Genomic DNA, 19,665 nt, shown 5'->3' on the forward strand with positions numbered 1-19,665 from the left:
CAGAAGGCGTGCAAATTCAGACCAGGGAAAATGGATGATGCAAGAGGGTTAGCCTGGCTATGACAAACCAAGCACACTCAATATGTGACTGGGAGTTGTTCAGCTATCACAAAGCTTCAGTTTACAATGCTAAATACTGAAAATGTTAACAGGTTTTAGTATTTACAGGAAAGGACTCACAGGCAGTGCAGTGTAGCTGGAGTTTCAGCTGCCTTAAAAGTTGTGAGAATAATTCTTTAATTTGTGCCTGGGATGGAATCCTGATGCTCACACAAAGCTTCATTTCAGATAACTGCGTGTGTCCTGTGGTCTCCGTGCATGGATTTTGTGTAGGACCAGACTGTACAGTTGATCACACAAGACCTTGTGGATGTCTCAGGTACCCTGGTGTCATTTCACATGGATTAAGACGCATATATTTGGGCAACTGTCACCTCACCTGGCATTTCTGCTTATCCTTCCCAGACACACAGATTTGCACAAACAACGTGGCTCTTTCATTGTGCATCCTTGTTGTCTTTGACTTGGGTGGTGGCGTGATTTGGGTGAAGAACAGCTGTTTCAGTCGGTTGTTCCCACAAAGGAGCTGAGCAGTTTATTTGGAATAAAAGACAGCCTGCCCCATCACATAAAACAATGGAAGGCTTTGGCAGCTAAATCTCATCTACCCACACGTTCCTCTTCAGAAAACATGGGTTAAAGAAACCATACTTCAATGTTTTATATGATCTGAGAAGTCTGCTCTGTCTCACTGGGTGAAACACTGTAAAGCCCACAACAGGAAGGTGGGAAGTTTGGTCTTCTCAGCACCCTGGTGCTTTTGTTCACGTATTCAATGAGTTATGTCAGCGTTGTACATCTCACAGGAGTGCTGCAGCAGCCAGGGCAGCTTCATTTGCCCTTCTCTTCTGCCACTTCCCCTCCTCTCTCAGCCTCCCGTTCCTGTGCTCTCTGGGCTCCCCTCTCCCTCTGGCACATATAGAACAAGGCCAGGCAAACCAGGACTGGGCAGAAAGGTGAACCAGGCACTCTGTGACACAGCTCGGCAGTTAATTTGGGAAGATGCAAAGAGGAGGACGCTGCTCCCTGCCAGGCCCTCAGCCCAGTCGGCAGCTGCCATCTCGAGGTGCTCCCAGAAGCTGCACGTGTCGCTCATGCTGCACTGATGGGAAACACTGCTTTCGCTACACAACCCCTAAAGTACCTCGGTTAAAAAAATGACAGCGCTGCGTGCAGAGCAACGCATACGAGTCAGGCGCAGAACCCTGCACCACACGCGGGGCTCAGCAATCCTCGCCCAACGCGCGGCCTTAGCAACCGTTGCTAGGGACGGCCCGGCGCGGAGCGTGCTTATGGCGTCACTTCCGGCACATTGCGCCACTTCCGGTACCACGCGCTAGCCGTCCGTCGCGCCGCTCGCCCGCGAGGTCGGGTTCCGGGCGGCGATGCTGCCCGGCGGCGCCGTGCGGCGGGCGCTGAGGGCCGGGGCGGGCGGCAGGTCAGCGGCGGGGCCCGGAGGGGTGTGGATCGGCAGGCGGGGCTCGAGCGTTGCCCCGAGCCCCGCTGGGTGGCCGTCTCTGTAACCTGTGTCTCCCCGTGCAGGTACAGGGCGATGCGGAGCTGGGGGGTGATCGGGGGGCTGGCGGCCGCCGTGGCGGCGGGGATCTACGTGCTGTGGGGGCCCATCGCCGAGAGGAAGAAGCGGAGGAGAGGTAGGGAGCGGCGGGGGGGGGGGGACCGAGGCCGTTCCTGAGGGCAGAGGCCCGGTTCGGGGTTCCCCGGGCACCCAGTGATCTGCATTCGTCATGAGGAGCTTGTGAAAATGATGGGCTGTAACTGAAGTAACGTTTGGGCCGTTGTCGTGGCGTTTAGAAATGTCACACGTTACAATTAGCGTTGAACAAAGGACTTTTGTTCCTTATGTAAGGTATTAATTGTATCTGTTATGAATAATTATGACTTACTGCGTATACGCTCGTGTCCCTTTTGTGGTCATTTCATTCTGGCCATGTGAGAGTCTTCTAGTTTTCAGCACTGAACAAAACACGTAATTTCCATACCAACTTCACTTGCCAGTGAAAAATAGTAAGGTTTTCACAGCCTGCACAGCGTCAGCTCTTCCATCTCTGTTGGCAGGCCTGGTGCCTGGCCTGCTGAACCTCGGAAACACCTGCTTCATGAACTCCCTGCTGCAAGGCCTGTCCTCGTGCCCATCGTTCATCAGGTGGCTGGAGGAGTTCACAGCACAGTACAAGGCAGAACAGAACCAACCCAGCGAGCAGCAGTGCTTGTCGCTCACTCTGCTGCATCTCCTAAGAGGTACCCAAACTTATTGACGTTGTGGTAAGCTATGAAGGAAGCACTGAGCATCAGCATTAATCTTTCCTAAAGAAAGGAAGAGCAGGCGGTCCTGGGTTCCTCTTTCTTTGGTTTAGTGTCTCAGGATGTTGTTCACACTCAAACTGTGCTGCTTAAGCTTGTAAGTTGAAGTGATAAAAGGACAATGAGACATTAACATTGGTGGTTTGGTGATATCCAGAGTTCCACTTTTTACCTAATCTGCTAGTAAACTGATCTTTTCAGACAGTGTCTGTATTATTGCTTATTCTATGTCACTTAGTTGGGAAACTCCTCACTTTACATGTGTATTAGACAAAGGGAACATAGTCAATGACACTGTCAGATGAGAATGGCAGTTAATAGATGCTAGTTTGATTGTCATTGTCTAACTGTCTTCAAGAATAACTTTATGATAATCAATTATATTGTGCCTAAGTACCATAGATCCTAAAATAGACAGACCTGTGTTCTAACCATGCTTTGTGGCTCCTTCTAACATTTTAAAATGCAATGTCTTTAAGCTTTATCCTGTCAAGAGGTAACAGAAGATGATGTCCTGGATGCAAGCTGCTTATTAGAAGTGTTAAGAATTTACAGGTGGCAGATCTCGACATTTGAAGAGCAGGTGATTGATTACAAAATTCCAGTTAGACTGCCTGATATACAGTTCAGTGCTTAGATCTGGAATAACAATAAACTGAAGCAAGAGCACCAATAGCACTGGGTGTCAAATCTGAATCTTTGCTGTAGAAAAAAAGTTTGCTTTAAAAAGTGAAGGAGAACCGCCGTGTGATTAATGAATGGCATTTTCAGATTGCTTAGATATCTGTCACAGAAAGCCTGGCTGCTTCAAAACCTACTAAGTACGTTCAGATTTGGTATGAGATATTAAAACAGAAGGGATACAGCCCTAACTTCCCCGTATCTGAAGGGCTTCTGCTTGCAGGGATGGACTCAACTTCATTACTATTTCCAAATTCAGTCCCATAGGAGATTTCTAAGACTTGTTTTCAGTATTTTTAGCCCCTAAGTAAGTGCAGCTGGTCGATAAAGTCAATCAATTTTCTCATTCATAAAATAGAGTTGTATTCTCCTTTTATGTTTCAGAGCCAGACCAAATAGCACAGATTTCAGTGATGGTTTTATTGAAACCCAGGAAAGCAGGCATTTGTGCATTCATTTTTTTTTTCTTCAGTGATTTTGGTGCCTTTTAAATTTATCCAGCCCAGAATATTTTTAATAACATCTGCTGTTATTAAATTCAGTTTTATACAGAACACTTCTTACTAAAGTTGAATTGGATGCACAATTGATTACTATTAATACGTAAGATAAGCTCTAAGCAGTGATTTTCCCCTTTAATTTTGTAATGCAGTGTTATAGCCATACAAGTATCAGTACTCCTGGTGTATGTTTGGGTGGGTTTCTTTGTTTTGCTTCCTGTAACTCTTATGCCTCTGTTTAATAGGATGCTCATGAACTATTTCATGTCCTTACCTCTTCACTGGAAGATGAACGGGATCGTCAGCCACGTGTCACACATCTGTTTGATGTGCATTCGCTGGAGGTGACTTCTTTACCAATGTTGTTTCGTTATCAGAAGTTTCCATATGCACTTGGTTCCTAAGTGTGTCAAGTATAAAGTGCCTGTTAAGAAACTGAAGAGATGAGCATGGTGTTCACAAAGCTGTTCTTCACTGCTCTGACAGAAATGAATCAATAGCCCAGGCAATCAAAGGGGGAAAAATGTTTGAAGGCAAATGTATCGTATTTATCTCTATAAATCTCTATTGTGACCCTGCTTGCATGAGGGCTTTTGCATCCCTAAGTCTATTGAACATAAGGATTGAAAAACTAGCAAAATACTAGCACAGAACAGCAGTTTGTGCAATCATTTACTCTTGTCTGCTAGACCTGATGCAAGAAAGGGCTCTGAAAACTGCAAAATGGGTGTTTATACAACAGCGCATTTGGAGGTGAAGTTTTGGCTCATCCTTCAGCATTAATGGTCAGCTTAATGCTGATGGGAGATTTATATCTTTTTGTCTAAAATACAAATGGCCTAAAAAACTTGTTGGGCTTTTATTTCAGTACTCCCAGGCACAGAATTCTACAGGTTAATCATTCATTTTATTAGAACTGTTCTATTTGTCACTTAAGACTTTATTGTGCACCAAGTTTTTTGGCCTTCTTCAAATACAAAGACACTAAAACTCATACCATTGTTCTAACATCAGGGATGAAATAAGTACATATTAAATATGTAAGCTTTTCTAAGCTGGGGCTGATGACATCTTTTATCTTCCTCTGCAGCAGCCAGAAATAACCCAAAAGCAAATAAGCTGCCGAACAAGAGGTATGTTTTTCTTCCACATTGAAATATAAATATTAAGTAATAGTGTAATCACTTTGTTTGTTAAGGGGATAAGATCAATTGATCTTTGTCTTTATTGGACTGAAGTGCATCTCTTCATTTGTAAAATACCATTCATTATTCGTTAGTGGGGCAGACCGTGTTTTACAATAGCCCAAAAATTTGGAATTATAGTGATGAACATGGATGTTTTGAAAATAAAAGGACAATTTCATCTTTGTGTTTCAGGATCTCTTCCTCCTATGTCAAATCACTGGAAGTCTCAGCATCCTTTTCATGGAAGGCTGACTAGCAACATGGTTTGCAAGCACTGTGAACACCAGGTATAAGAAAGCATGATGTGTGTAGGTATATATGAAAAATGATAGCTGAGATTCAGAGTGCATTCTGGGGTGGAACTGTCATCCCTTGTTTCCAACATAATTGGTTTAAGCTCAATAGTTAGCAGGAATAACAGCTTCAGCCATTATTTTTTCAGCTACTTATTATGGCATTTTGTATTGAACAAGAAAATATTGCTAAGTATACCAAAGAAAATGAAGTGTGATTCACTTCCTTGGGATGACAGCTATCTTATCAGGCAGAATAGTTGTTTTATTACATTTAGTATCCAATATCACAGATATCATATACTGAAAATCCACTCACATGGGTAGCATTTTAGGACTAGCTATTCATTCAGCATGCAGTATTGTGATTGCACACGCAAAGGCAAATTAAGTTGCAGTCATCCAGAGTGAGGAGATGAAGATAACCTGAATGAAGCAAAAATACAGCAAATAAATTAAATTTGTACATCCAACTATAAGAGTACTTTTCAAAAACTTGCAAACAAGTGAGCTTTAGAACTTCAGAAGTGAGCAGGGCAGCTTCAGTAGAAACAGGCAGAGTAGTACCTTGTGCACTGCATCAGGTGTTTCCTAGCATCACAGCTGGTTGGGAAAACAAGTGTTTTAATAGATATACGTGGATATACTTGTTTTGCATGACACTGTTGGGAGGTAGTGGTTAACCTATTTTGTTTTTTAGACCATTGCAGATTTTTTTACTCACTGCATTTGAAATATTTTCTTGCAGAGTCCTGTGAGGTACGATACATTTGACAGTCTCTCACTGAGCATTCCAGCAGCTATGTGGGTATGTATCTGCCTTTGATGGGTGATCCAGCCAGCATGTCTACTGCCGTGCCATCAGGGCTTTATCTTCACTATTATCCTTTTACAGCCTCAGTAACACCTAAATGAGGTGTTACAAAATGAGTAACTAGAGTTGCCTTTATAAACAATCCCGTTGTGTTAACACAGTACCTTACTACTAAGGCAATGGGGCAAATGAGCAATTAGTATGATGGGCATGACTGTTGGCACTGAGTTTTCTTTTTCTCCTGGTGGATTATTTGGTCCTTTTGGTTAATTTGAACAGACCAGATTGCATCCCGAGGGCTGTGCATCACTGGCAGACTCAGAAGATGACCTTCAAGTGCTCTGTCTCTGTGGTGACAGCACTCTAGTTACCCAGCACAGGCTTTTAGACCAAGTGAATTCAAATGGAAATGGTTTCTATTTCTCACTGGCTTTGTGAAAGTCTTTAAATGACAAAACGTTGTAGATTTAGGGGCAAAATGTACAGGACCTTTGTACTGTAACAGTTACCTTATGTCTGTAATTCATTTTTTTTGCTGTTGTTCTAAGGGTCATCCCATGACACTGGATCACTGCCTCCACCACTTCATCTCCTCTGAGTCTGTGAAGGATGTTGTGTGTGACAACTGCACTAAAGTATGTCATTGTAATTTATGTAACCTTTGAGCTCAATTTCAAGCCTGCTGACAGAATTGTGGCTTCAATTTTCTACTCCTTTCTTCAGGAAGTGAGCAGGAGGCTTCAGGAAAGCCTCTAGCTTGCCTGGGATTTATTATTCTCAAAATAGAGTTATTACCCCACAGTATCTTGAAGCTTTATTTATTGTTCACATAATAAAATTTACGAATGCTTTATTTGGTATTTAGATAATATTTAGAAGAACAACAACAAAAAAAGTCCAATTTTTAAACATTACTTTATATTCGCCTGTGCTTTGATGATAGAGAGCCAAAATGGATTGTTTGAAACCTAGCAGAAATGGCTACATGTAAACTAGGTTTGTTTTCTAAGAGCTCGTTTCTGCTCAATTCTGTGTTAAAACATGGATCCAGTAGAATAGGCCAGCAGCTCTTGAGAGGAAAAATTGTAGAAGAAATTCATGACCCAAGGATAGCTTGGTATGCAGTATGCAAACCTGCAGCAGGATTATTGTTTGTAATTTGATACAGCAAGTAATCAAATGTCTCTGCTTTCCCTTTGATTTCAGATTCAGGCAGAAGGGACTCTGAATGGACAGAGCGTAGAGAACCAGAAAACAACATTTGTTAAGCAATTAAAGCTAGGGAAGGTGAGGCAAGCTAACCCTCCAAATCTATTTTTAAATCCTATTAAATAGTAATCTCTTTGTTTGATCTGTTTGCTTAATGTCTACTTCTACTATTTATTACAATTTCCTGTTTTCCTTAAAAAAAAAAAAAAGTTTTTTGTCAAATATTTGTAGGCATTGAAGCCTCAATTCAACAAAGCTCTGAACTCTTTAGCTTAAGGAACGTGAGTATTCTACTGTTATTCAGCAAAACACTTGAGTTTGGCTTAGGTGCAGTTTGTTTGTCTTGTATTAGTTTCTTATTCCCTTGGTAAGTAAAGCAACTCATATATACAACCTATTTGTAGGATAATTTGTGCATTTCAAAGTTAAGATATTCTAAATACAGAAGGTTTAAACAAGAGAACATAGTGCTAAAGAACAGGAGAGATTTATATTAGACGTGCTTACATGTTTCTTGTTCTGTGATCATATGATGCAGAGGACAGCAGGGCCATTCATAATACAATTTCCTTACTGACAAAGGCTAGCCTTGGCATGACTTTGTCTGTCAGATATTTATAACTCCTTGACCTTTTTTCCCTGGGTACTCTTACTGTGCGATGCCATTATTTATGGAATATTAGCAAATGCCTGGCAGCAACTTACTGACACAAATTCCAGTGCTCATTTCTACCTTGTAGATCATCAAGCTAAATGAGATGGGCTTTTTAGGAATGCGTGTGATTTTTCTTTTATTCCTTCCCCCATTTGGAGGAAATAATTAACATGCTCTGTCCTACTGCCTAATGAGCAATATGGGCACTACTAGAAATCTCAGAAGTTGTGAGATTTTTATCGTGACTCAGAAATAGTATTGCAGTGAGCTTAGATACAGAATAGCACATAAAGGAAAAACAGTTCAGTGACTTAATTCCTTATCTACTGGACTTACCATTTAGTTCCATTAGAATGCTTTTAACAGCTGTTTCTCTTCACATAAAATGTATTTCGACTTCTCTTTTGTACGGAACGTTGCTGAAGCTCCCTCAGTGTTTGTGTATCCATCTGCAAAGACTGAGCTGGTCAAACCAAGGGACTCCTCTGAAACGTCATGAACACGTACAGTTCAATGAGTTCCTAATCATGGACATCTACAAATATCACATTCCTGTTCATAAATCAACTCAGAGTGATCTGAATCAGAAAAGCTCCGAAGAGACAAAGCCTGGAACAAAGGATGGGCTAGCAGTAAAACCTTCAGGTATTTACCTGTATTTACCTCTTGTCTTTAGATATCAGATGTCTCTCATCTGTAAGGAACTGTGATATGTAATGAATTAAAATAAGCAAACTGCCTTCACATTCTGTGCTGACAGACACTGTAGAAACGGAAGCAGTTATTAGCAATACTTGTGGTGGCATTTAAGTTAAATTACCAATGTGTGTTTTGTTTTTGCAGATGCAGAACAGACATGTGGTACCAAATCGCTCCTTATGAATGGGGCCTGTTCCTCTTCATTTCTAATGTCCTCGGGAACTTTTCCGCTCACTGCATTCCCTGAATGCAGGTAAGTGAGAGATGGGTACCCTGTTCATATTTCTGTCCATTTGAATTATGTTTTCCTTTACTGTCTTTATCAAAAGGCTGTGTAGTCATAGAACTTAACATCCATCCTAGTTCCTGTGCAGAAAATTGTTTTCTTTTCTCCCTGCTGATGGTCTTTGGCTCCATTTCTCTCCTACTAAGAAAGGGAGTATAGCTTATTACAGGGAGAACATGGAATCTCCTTTCTTTGGTTCAGCATGCAGCAGTCATCCTTCTGGATTGCCATATTCTCATTCATGCTGTTTTTCTACCACCCTTTCTTTTAACTATTACTGTGAGAGTTGTTTGGTTTCTTTAAACTATCACAAGAAACTCTTACAATACTGGAAAAAAAAATCTGTAAGAGTTCTATTTAACCACCTCAATTACAGCTGCTATGATTCTACTTAATAAATCCAGTCTCCATGCTTATGATGATGATCTGTTTTTGAGAACGTTCCCTTCTTTTCAGTCCTGTTGGTTATTATCCCATGGGGAACGCATTTCCCACAGTCACTTTAGGAAATGAGAAGTGAGGAGACATTCTGTGCCAAACATTTGCTATGAAGACAGTTGTAGAGCAGGTCCTTAAAGTAAACCCAATGTTCTCTGTGGATTAATCACCATAATTTGAGCTCTTTTAAGAATCACATTTTTCTAGAATAACTTTTCTGTCCAGGAGCAGTGCTGTAAGAACTAAACACTGGCTTGATGGGAAACCTCTGTCCAAAATTCAGGCAGTTACACTGTGCAAGATGTAGTAGCTGTTGGGTGCATTAAACCTTTAAAATGAATGCTTTGCTTTCTTCAGTAGAATCAGGCAGCACTGCAGCACACTTAGAATAATGAAAAGTAACTGCAGAGCAGCACATCCCTTAGAGACATCTCCTTGCTCCGGAAAGAAATTGCAAGCAAAGACAAAGCAACTGGAGCTTCTTTAGGTAAACATGTGACACGCGAGGTCTGCTGACCCTTTTTCTCATTCCTCTCTCAGTTCCCCCGTGTACCTTTACCGGCTGATGGCAGTGGTTGTGCACCATGGAGACATGCATTCTGGACACTTTGTGACTTACCGCCGCTCTCCACCTTCTTCGAAGAACCCGCTCTCTGTCAGCAATCAGTGGTTGTGGATTTCAGATGATACGGTTCGCAAAGCTAGTTTGCAGGAGGTCCTTTCCTCTAGTGCTTATCTGCTGTTCTATGAGCGCGTTCACTCAAGGGTACAGCACCAGAGTTTGGAGTTGAGGCCTGAAGAGTGATTAGGAGAGCTGGAGGAGGACAAAAACTGACCAAATTCCTCTGCTGAAATCCACGTGGCACCTCCTGTCCGTTATGCAAATAATCCACCACAGGCCCTTTAACTTTCCCTTCCCTCTATGGCAGCAGCTGGCTCTTGCTGGGAGTAGTTTTGTACCAAAATTACGCTACCTAAAGTTGGTCTGCTAACGTTGTGCAGCCCAAAGTGTATTTGTATTAGATAAGCATTTATTCTGTTCAGTAGTAATTCTGTCAGTATCACGGCTCTGAGACAGACATCTCAAAACAGGCTTTCCAAGGCCGTTTTCCATATTCTGAACACATGTATGGTTTCAAGGGGAGAAGACATTTCTGAAGAAGGAAGCCCCAGAAGCAGTTGTTGAGAAGCTACTGTTATCAAAGGCAATGATTTAAGAAACAAAGTGCCTTGAGCTTATTTGAATAGGTTACCATTGTCTGAGTCCGCTGCATGCCAGCTGTGTTCTGATAGGTGTATCAAGATGATGGGATGAGCAGAGTGGCAGCAGATTTCTCCTGATATCCCAGCCAGTGAATAAAACAAGGCCTCCTTACATAACGTGCATGATCCAAAACATTTCCTTCCCTCTCTCTCTACTGTTTTCCTGATAGTTCAGTTCTTTATATATCACGGAAGTATTGATTCAGACAGCAGTTTCCTTTTTCCAAGAGAAAAGATCAAATTCTTTTATCAATTAAGAGCTGACACCCTGACTTGTTGCTCTGTATCTTTGCACTACAGGTGAAATGAAAAGACAGAAGTGTTTGCTAGCTGTCAATATTGTAATTTTCTTGGTCACTCTGAAACTGTTGAATACTAATGCTTTGTAGTATGGACTACAGCTTTTAATTACCATTAACTTCAAGGCTACTGTAATTGGTGTTCTAGATGTGCCCTTCCTATTTTAATGCTAAAAACTGTCATTTGTCATCAGCCTTTTGGATATACGTTGTCAGGCTTGCAGCTGAGCATTAGAGCTTATACTGGTTGTAACTGTGAGCTGAGATAAACAGCAACCCAAGCATCCTTGTAGAATTAGAGCACACACAATTGAATCTGGACTGGTGGGCACTTGTCTGGTAAGGCAGTCTGGAAATTCTGGTGTCACTGCATTAGATATGCAGATTTCCATATAAATAGAAATTGTACTTTGCTGCTCTAGGTTGTTTCATGTGTTTAAAAATAACAATATCTCAAAGCACGGATGGAGAAGGAAAAATTACTTTTGACTGCTTTTAAATTATCAGGAATAAAATACGTAGACTATTTTTAGCTCTTTTCTATAATTGTAACTTGGAGGAAAGACTCATTCCTCAGACTAGATTTTTCAGTGTAAAACAGCAACTAAGTTTTCAAATCATAACTGTCTTCATAGTTTTTTTAGGTAACTTTATACCTCATATATTCCTATCACTGCCTGAAGCTCTCAGGCGTTCAGAGTTCCTTAATGAAGTCTCAGAACCAGCTGAAATAATAATAGACGTACATAAGAATCTGTTTACTACACTCACATTGTTCCAAAGTAATAATATATAAAACACTATAAATCTACAAAGATACCAATTAGTGAGAAGCCTCCCTGTCTAGGCTGGGCTATTGGTAGCATGGTTTTAACTTTTATAAGTTAAGTTAGGGAAAAAACAAGAAGGGGAAAAAATGGTTGCAAAATGCCAAAAATGTCCTGGCCATTGAGGTAAAATCTAACAGACTTGCAGAAGCTAAGAGGAGAGGAAAACCCCCTGTTCTGGGCAGCATGGGAGTGCAGGAGGAGCATCTTGTTCCAGCAGGGCTACAATTTGCACCTGAAAGCTTCCAAATGTTTCCAGTGCCCAGAGTGTATATTCTGCAGAGCCTATTCTCAGTAGGGGCTGTTTAGAGGTTTTGTTTAGGTCATTTTGTTTAGGAAGCAGTAATGTTGGAAGTGAGTCAGAACATAAGCACACAACTGGCTAAGTCTTAAACTCATCAGCTTCTAACAGTGACATAAAGCCCCAAAGCATCACAAAATTGCACGTTCAGTACTTTGCATAGAGCTGCTTTCTGTCGGGTCAGTTTGATCAGAATGGAAGCATAATTGTGTGACACTGACAACCTGTTTGCTTTCACTCAGCTGCAGCTTCACTCTGAAAGCTTCCTCAAAGGCTGCAGAGATGAGGGCTGAACAGTCAGCATTTGTTGTAGCTTTTGCTGCTGGGAAGGAGCAGGCAGCCTTGCTTTAGCCCTCAGTGTGAGGAAGGAAGCAAGTGACAGAACCTCAGATCCAGTCCTATGCTACTCAGCCTACTGTGAGCTCAAAGGCCTCTGCAGATGTTTGCCATCTTCACCTTTTGAAGTCACTGGGCTTCATCCAGTATTATTACTTGTTGCAAGCTTTCATGATGGAAAAGGTGTTAATAAAATGCAGGCTACAAAACATCAGATAAGACCTCTAGGATGACATCTCTGTGTTTGGATAATTCTTGTTTGATTTTGTGTATTATTTAAGGAAGTGTGATGTTAGAGTCACAGCACCGCACTGCTGTTTGAAGTTGCATTTTCACTTCGGGGTATTTTTCTAACTGTACAGTAGCAATAAAAGAACAAACTTAATAGAAAAAGTAACTGTTCATATGTGCTAATTTCTTCGAGACCAATCTATCTGATTTCTATCAAGACCAAAGATATATACACAGTATATCTGATAAAAGCAGCACTTCACCTTCCCTGGCTGCGTTCCTGCAGGAGCTCTTCACAATAAAAACAGAGGGTAAGAATTTCCAATTCCAATTTTTCTAAACTGCTGTTAATTCTACAGCCCCAAGAGACTGAAGGCTACAGCCCATCACTCGTCCACATGCTCATAAGCATGGTTACACAGGGATCAGCTCACACGTTTGCTCAGTACTTACCATTGCTTGATTCCTTAAGACTTGGTGGAGACTTTGGACACTCTTTCCTCATTTCAGTAGGATGGAGCACAGATGGGAATGGCTTTCAGGTAGTCAGAATGGATTCCCTAGGGATAATTGTTTAGAAAAACAGGTACTCTCAGCAGTGATAGCTTTTCACACTGTGTTGTCCATATAAAACATATTCCCCCAAAAGTCACCTTACGCTCCCTGGTTTCTGTACATAGCACTGAGTGAAGAAGAGGCACCTCAGGTGTCTTTCTGTCCCACCAGACCACTGCCCAAAAGAACCCATGCAAGCAGAGAAGGTAAAGCAGCAAAGGAACAGATGCAGACAAATCAGTGACCGTAAAACATACTGCACTCACTGCATTAATATCTTAGCAATCATCTTCTCACGTCACTCTCATTTGTGTTTTATTTAAATAAAACCATGCAAGCTGTAGCTCATTGACAGAGCATCCAAGGAAGTGTCACCCATTCAATACCATCAGCTTACAGGCTCACTCTAAGTGATTACACCTCGTGCTTTATGGTATTTATAAACTATTTCAGTATTTCAAGGTTGTAGAATATTTTGGACTTTCTGAAAAAGTGGCTAAAATTAACATTAGATGAGAACAGATTTCAACCTGACCAAAACAAGAGCATTACTCATTAATAATTGGTGTATCAGCAGGACTACAGCAACTGTTTACCAAAAAGTACTCCTGGCATTTAAGATCAGTAGCTGCAGAATTTATTAGCAAGTTACCAAGCACACTATCTTCTGGTTTAATGCCTTGGATCATCAAACGCAGCTTGATTGAGAAACTGACAGCTATACTGAGGAGGAAAACTTCAGTATTCAGGGTCTATGGACCAGGTCCTTCATTGCTATCTCACTTTTTGTCAACAGCCATCATTTTCCGAAATGTCAGATTGATTCTTGGAGCAAGCACTCTCCTGCGGATGGGCAGGCTGTGGTACCAGTACACGTTAGTGGGGTACTTCATCATCAGCAGGCTGCCATGGGCTAGCTGCAGTCTGATGGGCTTAATGTGCCGCGTTGCATTCTTCCCTCTGGAATCACAGTGCCTGAAAACAAAGTCTCTGCAGGCTCCAAAGGACACTGATGCAATAGGGCTGCGTGGAACCAGCTCCTTCTCATCATCTCGATGTTCACCTATGTGGTCCTCACCATCTTTATATCTGTAAAGAGAAATAATTAGTTCACCTGTCAGTCCAGCAAAATGAATGTCAAACTACTCCTTGGTGATCTGCCAATACACCAAGCAACTTTTCCAACCAAGCGACTGGAAATCAGACATACCTGTTAATAACAACGAAATTAAAAGTATGTCCTGTTTCCAAAACAAGCCGATCTCTGATGTGGTTGAGAACTGGGATCCACGGCTTAGGAGAAAAGGTGACACCTGAGTAAGTGTACGTTAACTCGGGGTCTCCGTAGGTTACCTGCTTCCTGGGGATGTTATGCCACTTGCCAAACACGTGCAACTTCGTCTGTTCACCTGTTTAAACAAGATGGATCAAAACTAACTCAGTACTCTTTGCTCGGAGGGCGCTGAGGCCCTGGCAGTGCTGCCCAGAGCTGTGGGTGCCCCATCCCTGGAGATGCCTGAAGCCACAAATGGGCTCTGGGCAGCTGAGCTGGGGGCAGCCAACACACGGCAGGGGTGGGGGGGGCGTTGGAGTCCCTTCCAACCCAATCACGCTGTGGTTCTGATTCCACTTAACACGGGATGTTTTATCTTAAATCCCCAGGGGCGATGTGCAGCGGTTAGCCATCAATCACCATCCACAGTTCACAACTCTGCCGTTCTCCTTGACTTAGAACTTCTGCAGAGCTCCAGGGGACAACAGAAAGAGCACAGGACAGCCACCCAAGCCCAGGTACCCCAGCGTGGGGCTGAAGGGGCCGCTCCCTGTCCCGCACTGCTGCTTGGCACACTCAGAGCAAAGCGAGGCTGACTCTACAGGATCAGACCCTCCCCCTCGGCTGCTTTACCTTCGAAGTACTCCACCTCCTTTTCCAGCTGCTGGAAGATCGCGTCAGCTTCGGCTCGGCCGAAGAGGAGGCGGTACTCGAGGCTCAGGCCCTGGGCGCGGATCTCCTGACTGGGCTGTGAGGGATGGGGCAGGCCGCCCGCCTCCTCCTCCAACCGGGGCTTCTTGCCATCACCCCCGGGTTCCTCAGCAGAACGTTTAACCACGAATCTGTCCATGCGTAGAGGGGATAATACGTGGGACGGCGTCCGTACAGGACAGGCGCCGGGCCCTGAGGAGCGGCCCTCCCTGAGGGAGCGACCGAAGGCGGGAAGCACCCAACCCCTCCGCACCTGAAGCAGTGCGCATGCGCCTGTCTAAGCCCCGCCCCTTACGGCCACTAGGCCCCGCCCCCTGCGCCTGCGCGAGCTTTTGGCGCCAAATCGTGACCCCGCCCCCTCGACCACACTTTCGCGCCAGTCCCGCCGCCGCTGCCTTCCCTCCGGTACTCCCGCAGCTATGATCGGGCAGAAGACGTTGCATTGCTTCTTCAGCACCGCGCCGCCGAGAAAACGCAGCCGCTCCCCGGAGCCTGGCGGTGATGCTGAGGTTACGGTATGGCGGAGGCTACGGGGGTAAAGGAGCGTTCAGAATGCCGGTGGCAGCTGCCCTCCGGCATTCTGAACGCTCCTTTACGCAGGGTGATTGGGGCTGGTGAGGAGGGGGCTGCTGAGAGCCGGTGGCCGTTGAAGGGGCACTGTGCTGGTGTGGGGGGTGCGGTGCTAGCGGCCGTTGGGAGCTGCTTCCAAAAACCCCGCGGTTCTGCACGCCTGACTGAGCAACCAATAACACCCAATGGGCGTTACAGGCTTGTGCCACGTCACGGTTGCTAGGCAGACTAGCACCCCACTCCCGTGGAGAGCCAATAGGAGTTAGCAGGCTTTTTTACGCTGGCCAATGGGAGAGCGCGGGGTCAGAGCCGCGCTTGTGGGCGGGCCCTCTTAGCGCGCGGTGACCAATCGGGACGCGCCTGTCGCTGTTTTGCCGCGAAAAAGCCGCGTGTGTTGTGGGGAGGGGCGGATTGTGGCATGGCGGTCTTAGGGCTGTCGCTCGGCAAGCGGCTAGGCCGCGCCTCCCTGCGCCCGCTCTTCAGCCCTTTCTTCGCTCGCCGTTTCCAGGACGATGCCGCCAAGAGGCCGAAAACCTCGGATCATGAAGCGGGTAGGGCCTCAGCGCTGAGCCCTGAGCAGCTGGAGCGGATGCGCAGGAACAAAGAGGTAGCGCTGCGGAGGCTGAACGAGCGCAGCGTTCCTCCGGGCTTCGGGGAGAGCTGGAGGCGGCAGCTGGCGGCAGAGTTCACCAAGCCCTACTTCGTGGAGGTGAGTGTGTAGGGCTGGCCCCGAGCCGTGCTGCTGCCCCAGTGCTACCCCCGCGCTGATCCTCCTGCTTTGCCTGCAGCTGATGGCATTCGTGGCCGAGGAGAGGAAGAGGTACACGGTGTACCCGCCCCCGGAGCAGGTCTTCACTTGGACACAGATGTGCGACATCAGGGATGTGAGTAGGGTGTGGGTGGTTTGGAAGGCTCAGAAGTCCGTTAGGGGTGGGGCTCGTGGGAGGGTGGGGCCTGATTTGGGGTCTTGTGCATCTTGGGTTTTCTCCTATCTAATGACCTGTAATACAGAGATACATATTGTAGTGTTTTGGGTAATGCCTTGCTAATAAGCTGTGCGTGTAGTCATCAGTTTCACAGTGAATGTGGCATAGAATTCAAAACTCAGGAAGCTTCCTTGGAAACACTCATCAAGTGGATTGTGGATTTGTGTAAACTTTGGTCTTTTGCACTCAAAGCACTTCCATAATGTTGGCAGCACAGCTGTGGCATTAGCCTTTGGTAGGGGCTGTTTCTTAACTCGTATATAATGTCAGAGATTGAAAGCCAATTCCATTTTTTGGGGGAATAGTAATATGAGTCAGTACTAATGAAGGTCTGCTTCCAGGTGAAAGTTGTAATTCTGGGACAAGATCCTTATCATGGACCTAATCAAGCTCATGGGCTCTGTTTCAGTGTCCAGAAACCTGTTCCGCCTCCCCCCAGGTATGGCAGTACCCACCTTACAAAATTCCTTATGTTAACAAGTTATTTTTGGTTCTGTTACTCACACCTGTGTGTGAGGTAATTGATGAGATGTGTTGCAGCTGCTGAAACTTGACTTGTGCTTTGCCTAGGAGAAACATTTTAAAGACACAGATCATTTTCTGTAGGTTGTATTCTCAAGAACGTGCTGCAAATGAGTGTGTTATTTTACATGAGTAGATGGGACTCAGTGCAGGCCTTGTTTAGGGGAAGAGCAGTGAGTGATGCTGTCTGCTTTTATCTATAAATGGGTATATTTAAGGGCACAGGTCTGTCTTGCACTGATGGTCTACAATGCATTTTTGAGACTTGAGTGCTGCTAGAAGTTCTTGTATGATTAGGACTTGCTTGATTAATGAATAGAAAGGCAAAGATGTAACTTAGCCAGGAGGAATAATAGGAACTTAAATAGAAATTGGACAAAGACTCTCAGGTTATAGAAGGGTTTGAGTCAGGAGGGACCCCCAGAGGCCATCTGCTCCCACTGCCTGCAGTGCACAGGGACACCCACAGCTCCAGCAGTGCTCACAGCCCCATCCCCTGACCGTGGGTGTCTGCAGGGATGGGGCACCACCACCTCTCTGTGCACCCTGTGCAGTGCCTCACTGCCCTCAGTGTAAACAACTTCCTCCTTTATATCCAATCTAAAAGTCTAACTAAAAAAATGTAAGATGTCTGAGATATATCAGCTTGTTTGAGTATCCAAATACCAAATGGTTTGGTCCCAGGAGCACAGTTTGTAATCTTCTGTCTTTCTCCCATGACCTCAGTTTGGAAAACATTTACAAAGAACTGTCGACTGATATTGAAGACTTCACCCATCCTGGTCACGGCGATCTGACTGGCTGGGCCAAGCAGGGTAAGGCACCCTAAAAAGCAGATCTGTGGATGGGCACAGCCCATCTGTAAAGCGAAATCAATTCTGGGTGCCCTAGCGGGTACCTTGGGATGAAAATATTCCCATTAGGCCTTCTGAGGGGAAGCAGAAGGCAGCTAACCTGTGGCTTTGTTTGTGTGCTAGGTGTGCTCCTGCTCAACGCCGTCCTCACGGTGCGAGCCCACCAGGCCACGTCCCACAAGGAGAAGGGCTGGGAGCAGTTCACGGATGTGGTCGTCTCCTGGCTGAACAAGAACCTGCATGGGGTTGTTTTCATGCTGTGGGGAGCTTATGCACAGAAGAAGGGCAGCTCTATTGACAGGGTATGGGCTGTATGTTTTTAGTGAAGGGGCGGACACTAGAGGGTGCTTCCTTTACAGGGTTGTGTTTTAGTCCTTGCTTGAACTCTGCTGCTGTCGAACTTGATGGCCCTTCTGTTTAGCTTGGTCTTTGCCAGAATTAAGCAACAGAAGTGGAGCAGGAGTAACATTTTGTTGTCAGAAGAGCCTCCAGCTGATGGCAGAGCTGGTATTTCTAGGAAAGGTCTCATGAATAAACACTGTTAGGATTACAGCAATTGAAAAAGCCCTCAGTGGGACAAAAGCCTCTGCCTTTATGGCAGAGTTCTTCAGCCCTCCTTCCTTGGTCTGATGACTGAGGAAATGCAAAGAGGAAATTAAGCACTGTGGAGCAGCCAGCCTTGTCCCTGAGAGCGCAGAGATGTAACGAGCTGTTTCCTTCACCCTTCACAGAAACGCCACCACGTCCTGCAGACGGTTCACCCTTCCCCTTTCTCTGTGAACAGAGGGTTCTTTGGCTGTCGGCACTTCTCCAAGACAAACGAGCTGCTAAAGAAGTCTGGCAAGAAGCCCATCGACTGGAGAGCGCTGTAGAGCGTCAGCTCTGGGGCCTGATGGGTGCAAACAGCCCCTGTTGGAAGGGCTGGCTGGTTTCTGAGAAACTTCTGCTGACCTGAGGATTGTCCTCTGGATGGACAAAAGGCCCAACTCTAAGAGACTTTTGGGTGTTGGTTTTTTTTTTTTTTCCAGAGCAAATTGAGTGACTTGTCTGCTTTTTGAAGGGGTCTCAGCCTGGCTCGAGGCAAAGGAAAACAGTTTCATGTTAAATTGTTTGGTTTTTTTTATGCTGGGAATGTTATTTGAGGGCCTCGTGGAGGGGTGTGACTCCTTGCAGGTGAAGCTGCTCAGCTGTTGTACATAGCCTGCCTTGCTTCTCCCTCCTCCCCTGCATCCTGCTGTGCAAGTCTGTGTCTCTTAGTGTGGGGGAGTGGAACTGGAGCCACCGGTGGTCCCCATTGGAGCCACGGCTGACTTAAAGGCAATGCACCATCAGAAGCTTTACCTGGTGTGTCACTGAGGTTCCAGGGTTAACCAGGTGAGCTCCATGGCACTGAGGGAGGTTCCTGCAGTTCTCACTGCCACTTCCAGCAGGGGTGCCTGTCCATCGTGCTGCCAGGCGATGGGCTGAAGGTTTCAGGATATTTACTATCTTAAATATTAATGCAGAGATTCTGTGCTTTGCCTTCGTAGGAGGAGGAAAGTTATTTGCTCTGGTGGCCAGAAATCTGTTGGCTCTTCCTGGCTGAATGTGAGAGGTCTGGCTGTCCAGTCCTGCTTTGCTTCCGTGCTTTCTTTTAACGAAGATGCCTTGTTCAAATGTCCCTACGTTTCTAAAACCTTGTTGTATTTGCTCCAGGAGGTGATGTTGTTTGGGTGGAGCTTCCTTCACATCAGTTTGGTGTGTTTGTTGTTTTTTTTATAATAAAAATCCTTTTCTTTACGTGGTGCTGTGAT

The 19,665-nt window shown here is 44.9% G+C and overlaps 3 protein-coding genes and 2 non-coding genes across 14 annotated transcripts; 4 read left to right on the top strand and 1 right to left on the bottom strand.

Moving 5' to 3' along the window:
• The first annotated feature begins 1,424 nt into the window (after positions 1-1,424).
• Positions 1,425-12,567, top strand: USP30 (ubiquitin specific peptidase 30). Of its 3 annotated transcripts, none has more exons than XM_025155695.3 (13): positions 1,425-1,498; positions 1,603-1,712; positions 2,137-2,319; positions 2,862-2,965; positions 3,809-3,907; positions 4,654-4,696; positions 4,943-5,037; positions 5,792-5,851; positions 6,406-6,492; positions 7,064-7,144; positions 8,147-8,366; positions 8,565-8,673; positions 9,685-12,567. In XM_025155695.3, exons 1-13 carry the CDS (start codon positions 1,446-1,448, stop codon positions 9,947-9,949), a joined length of 1,509 nt encoding a protein of 502 aa, XP_025011463.2. In that variant the 5' UTR covers positions 1,425-1,445; the 3' UTR covers positions 9,950-12,567. The 3 variants fall into 3 exon arrangements, with proteins under 3 accessions (XP_025011463.2, XP_025011464.2, XP_015131006.1); XM_025155696.3 differs by having other exon boundaries at positions 4,657-4,696; XM_015275520.4 differs by lacking the exon at positions 1,603-1,712 and having other exon boundaries at positions 1,425-1,602.
• Positions 3,464-15,191, bottom strand: ALKBH2 (alkB homolog 2, alpha-ketoglutarate dependent dioxygenase). Of its 7 annotated transcripts, none has more exons than NR_173336.1 (7): positions 14,863-15,191; positions 14,167-14,365; positions 13,609-14,045; positions 12,855-12,961; positions 8,058-8,206; positions 5,363-5,469; positions 3,464-3,963 (listed from the first exon to the last, which is right to left on the bottom strand). NR_173336.1 is itself a non-coding variant. In XM_040648022.2 (7 exons), the coding sequence occupies exons 1-4, from the start codon at positions 15,077-15,079 to the stop codon at positions 12,940-12,942; spliced, it is 744 nt and encodes a 247-aa protein (XP_040503956.1). In that variant the 5' UTR covers positions 15,080-15,191; the 3' UTR covers positions 3,464-3,963; positions 5,363-5,469; positions 8,058-8,206; positions 12,855-12,939. The 7 variants fall into 7 exon arrangements, 5 of the variants coding, with proteins under 5 accessions (XP_040503956.1, NP_001264426.2, NP_001264430.1 ...); XM_040648022.2 differs by having other exon boundaries at positions 13,740-14,045; NR_173335.1 differs by lacking the exon at positions 3,464-3,963 and having other exon boundaries at positions 5,286-5,469.
• A 142-nt stretch (positions 15,192-15,333) lies between these two features.
• UNG (uracil DNA glycosylase) lies at positions 15,334-19,651 on the top strand. Of its 2 annotated transcripts, NM_204189.2 has the most exons (7): positions 15,334-15,455; positions 16,019-16,219; positions 16,299-16,394; positions 16,838-16,935; positions 17,745-17,833; positions 17,996-18,174; positions 18,604-19,651. In NM_204189.2, the coding sequence occupies exons 1-7, from the start codon at positions 15,360-15,362 to the stop codon at positions 18,742-18,744; spliced, it is 900 nt and encodes a 299-aa protein (NP_989520.2). In that variant the 5' UTR covers positions 15,334-15,359; the 3' UTR covers positions 18,745-19,651. The 2 variants fall into 2 exon arrangements, with proteins under 2 accessions (NP_989520.2, NP_001385002.1); NM_001398073.1 differs by lacking the exon at positions 15,334-15,455 and having other exon boundaries at positions 15,909-16,219.
• Positions 15,461-15,559, top strand: MIR6648-1 (microRNA 6648-1). Its single transcript, NR_105516.1, has one exon. It is a non-coding gene; the product is annotated as a microRNA 6648-1 (primary transcript).
• On the top strand, positions 15,461-15,559 carry MIR6648-2 (microRNA 6648-2). The gene has a single exon (NR_105599.1). It is a non-coding gene; the product is annotated as a microRNA 6648-2 (primary transcript).
• Positions 19,652-19,665: the final 14 nt, after the last annotated feature.

Source organism: Gallus gallus, chromosome 15, assembly GCF_016699485.2.
Source record: "Gallus gallus isolate bGalGal1 chromosome 15, bGalGal1.mat.broiler.GRCg7b, whole genome shotgun sequence".
Lineage (NCBI taxonomy): Eukaryota > Metazoa > Chordata > Aves > Galliformes > Phasianidae > Gallus > Gallus gallus.

Excerpts from the sequence above, each read along its gene's own strand:
- USP30 (XM_025155695.3), top strand. The coding sequence starts at position 1,446 with ATGCTGCCCGGCGGCGCCGTGCGGCGGGCGCTGAGGGCCGGGGCGGGC. Across the intron at positions 3,908-4,653 it reads TTGATGTGCATTCGCTGGAG|CAGCCAGAAATAACCCAAAA; the intron begins GTGACTTCTTTA and ends CTTCCTCTGCAG. Across the intron at positions 4,697-4,942 it reads AATAAGCTGCCGAACAAGAG|GATCTCTTCCTCCTATGTCA; the intron begins GTATGTTTTTCT and ends TTTGTGTTTCAG.
- ALKBH2 (XM_040648022.2), bottom strand. The coding sequence starts at position 15,079 with ATGGACAGATTCGTGGTTAAACGTTCTGCTGAGGAACCCGGGGGTGAT. Across the intron at positions 14,366-14,862 it reads GGAGGTGGAGTACTTCGAAG|GTGAACAGACGAAGTTGCAC; the intron begins GTAAAGCAGCCG and ends TTGTTTAAACAG. Across the intron at positions 12,962-13,739 it reads ATGATGGCTGTTGACAAAAA|GGAATCCATTCTGACTACCT; the intron begins GTGAGATAGCAA and ends AATTATCCCTAG.
- UNG (NM_204189.2), top strand. The coding sequence starts at position 15,360 with ATGATCGGGCAGAAGACGTTGCATTGCTTCTTCAGCACCGCGCCGCCG. Across the intron at positions 16,395-16,837 it reads AGATGTGCGACATCAGGGAT|GTGAAAGTTGTAATTCTGGG; the intron begins GTGAGTAGGGTG and ends GTCTGCTTCCAG. Across the intron at positions 16,936-17,744 it reads CCTGTTCCGCCTCCCCCCAG|TTTGGAAAACATTTACAAAG; the intron begins GTATGGCAGTAC and ends CCATGACCTCAG.